The 1,688-nt window shown below is 47.7% G+C and overlaps 1 protein-coding gene across 1 annotated transcript; it reads left to right on the top strand.

Annotated features, from left to right (window-relative positions):
* The first annotated feature begins 750 nt into the window (after positions 1-750).
* LOC104211247 (uncharacterized) lies at positions 751-1,470 on the top strand. The gene has a single exon (XM_009760276.1). The coding sequence runs from the start codon at positions 751-753 to the stop codon at positions 1,468-1,470; it is 720 nt and encodes a 239-aa protein (XP_009758578.1).
* Positions 1,471-1,688: the final 218 nt, after the last annotated feature.

Here is a 1,688-nt window from a genome sequence, read left to right as displayed (position 1 = left end):
CCTCCCTAGTGGTTTCGTGGTGGTTGTGTGTGATTTTTCAGGGAACTAGTTGCGGCGGCCCAGGCAAGCACGAGGCGTACGAGCGAGTAGCGCGGAGCATCACCGGCTAGTGTGTGCAAATGTTGGCGGGAGTGGGAAGGATGCACGATAGATTTCTGTGACCTGGGGTGCATCAAGTCATATTTCCAGGTTCTTTCCATCGGGAGTTGGTACCTCCCGTTTTCTTGTCTCTTTCTTTATGTCAGTTAAATTGTGGCTTTTAGTTAGCATCACTTTAAGCATATTATTAAAGTACTTGTAGTTGCTGCCTGTTATTTTCTAGTTTGGGTATGTGTTAGTTTTTTTCGAAGTTTATAGTAGGTATAGTGGCTGTGGTCTGGGATGGTCGAGTAAGGTCATGTCCTTAACGGGTGCCGGGGGTGAGAAGGGGGGTGGGGAGGGGGTTAGTGGATGGGACGGGAGGCAAGGAGGGTAAGGGGAAAAAAGGGAGCTTGTAGATTAAGGATCGGGTCAAGGAACATAGGCACGCTGACGGGTAAATCTATTGAGTTGGCGAAGATTCTCCAGAAAAGGAAGGTTAATATAGCTTGTGACTAGGAGACTAGGTGGGCAGGGTCGAAGGCGAGGAACGCAGATGGGTATAAGTTGTGGTACTTTGGAGTTGTGATGGGTAAGAACGGAGTGGGTATCTTGGTGGATAGGGATCTTCGAGAGTCTGTGGTTAAGGTTAGGTGATAGAATGATAGGCTAATGTTTATTAAGTTGGTGATTGGTGAGTGCACCCTCAATGTCGTTAGCTCTTACGCGCCGCAAGTGGGCTTGGACGAGGAGATCAAGAGGCGCTTTTGGGAGGGTTTGGACGAGATAGTGCGTAGTATTCCACCTACTGAAAGGTTATTTATTGGAGGGGATTTTAATGGCCATATTGGGTCGGCAGCTTGTAGTTATGTCGAGGTGCACGGTGGCTTTGGCCTTGGGGATAGGAACGGACGAGGTACTTCGCTGTTAGACTTCGCTGAGGCTTTCGACCTGGTGATTGCGAACTCGACTTTTCCGAAGAGGGAGGAGCATCTAGTTACTTTCCAAAGTTCGGCGGTGAAGACTCAGATTGATTACCTTCTCCTCAGAAGGTGTGATAGAGGGTTGTGCAAGGATTGCAAGGTTATCCCGGGAGAGACCCTCGCGACTCAGCACAGGCTCTTAGTGATGGACATCGGCATTATGATGAAGAGTAAGAAGAGGTATGCTCGTGGCCGACTGAGGATTAGATGGGGAGCTTTAACCAAGGATAAAACACAGGAGTTGGAGGAAAGTTTATCCGCTATGAGAGCTTGGAGGAGTAGTGGATATGCGAGCACTATGTGGTCAATGACGGCGAACTACGTGAGGGAGGCGGCGAGAGAGGTGCTAGGGACATCGAAGGGTTTTTCTGGCAGGCACCAAGGCGACTGGTGGTTGTCACGACCATAAACCCGAACCCGGTCGTGATGGCGCTTCTCGTGAAGACAAGGCCAGCCAATTAAACCCAATTCATTTTTTAAACAGTTAAATAACATAAAAGCAGTCTAAAATGTGATATAGCAATACTAGGTAGCGGATGTAGACATGTGATTTTTGACCCTCCCCAAGATTTTTTATATTTTAGCACTTAAATATTTAATTTAGGCCTAATATAGCTATTTCAACTC

The sequence above is a fragment of the Nicotiana sylvestris genome, chromosome 11, assembly GCF_000393655.2.
Source record: "Nicotiana sylvestris chromosome 11, ASM39365v2, whole genome shotgun sequence".
NCBI classification, from domain to species: Eukaryota; Viridiplantae; Streptophyta; class Magnoliopsida; order Solanales; family Solanaceae; genus Nicotiana; species Nicotiana sylvestris.
The sequence above is the reverse complement of the archived record's forward strand: the minus strand, read 5'-3'. Positions and strand labels throughout refer to the sequence as shown.

Coding starts and splice junctions, on each gene's coding strand:
- LOC104211247 (XM_009760276.1), top strand. CDS start 751: ATGTTTATTAAGTTGGTGATTGGTGAGTGCACCCTCAATGTCGTTAGC.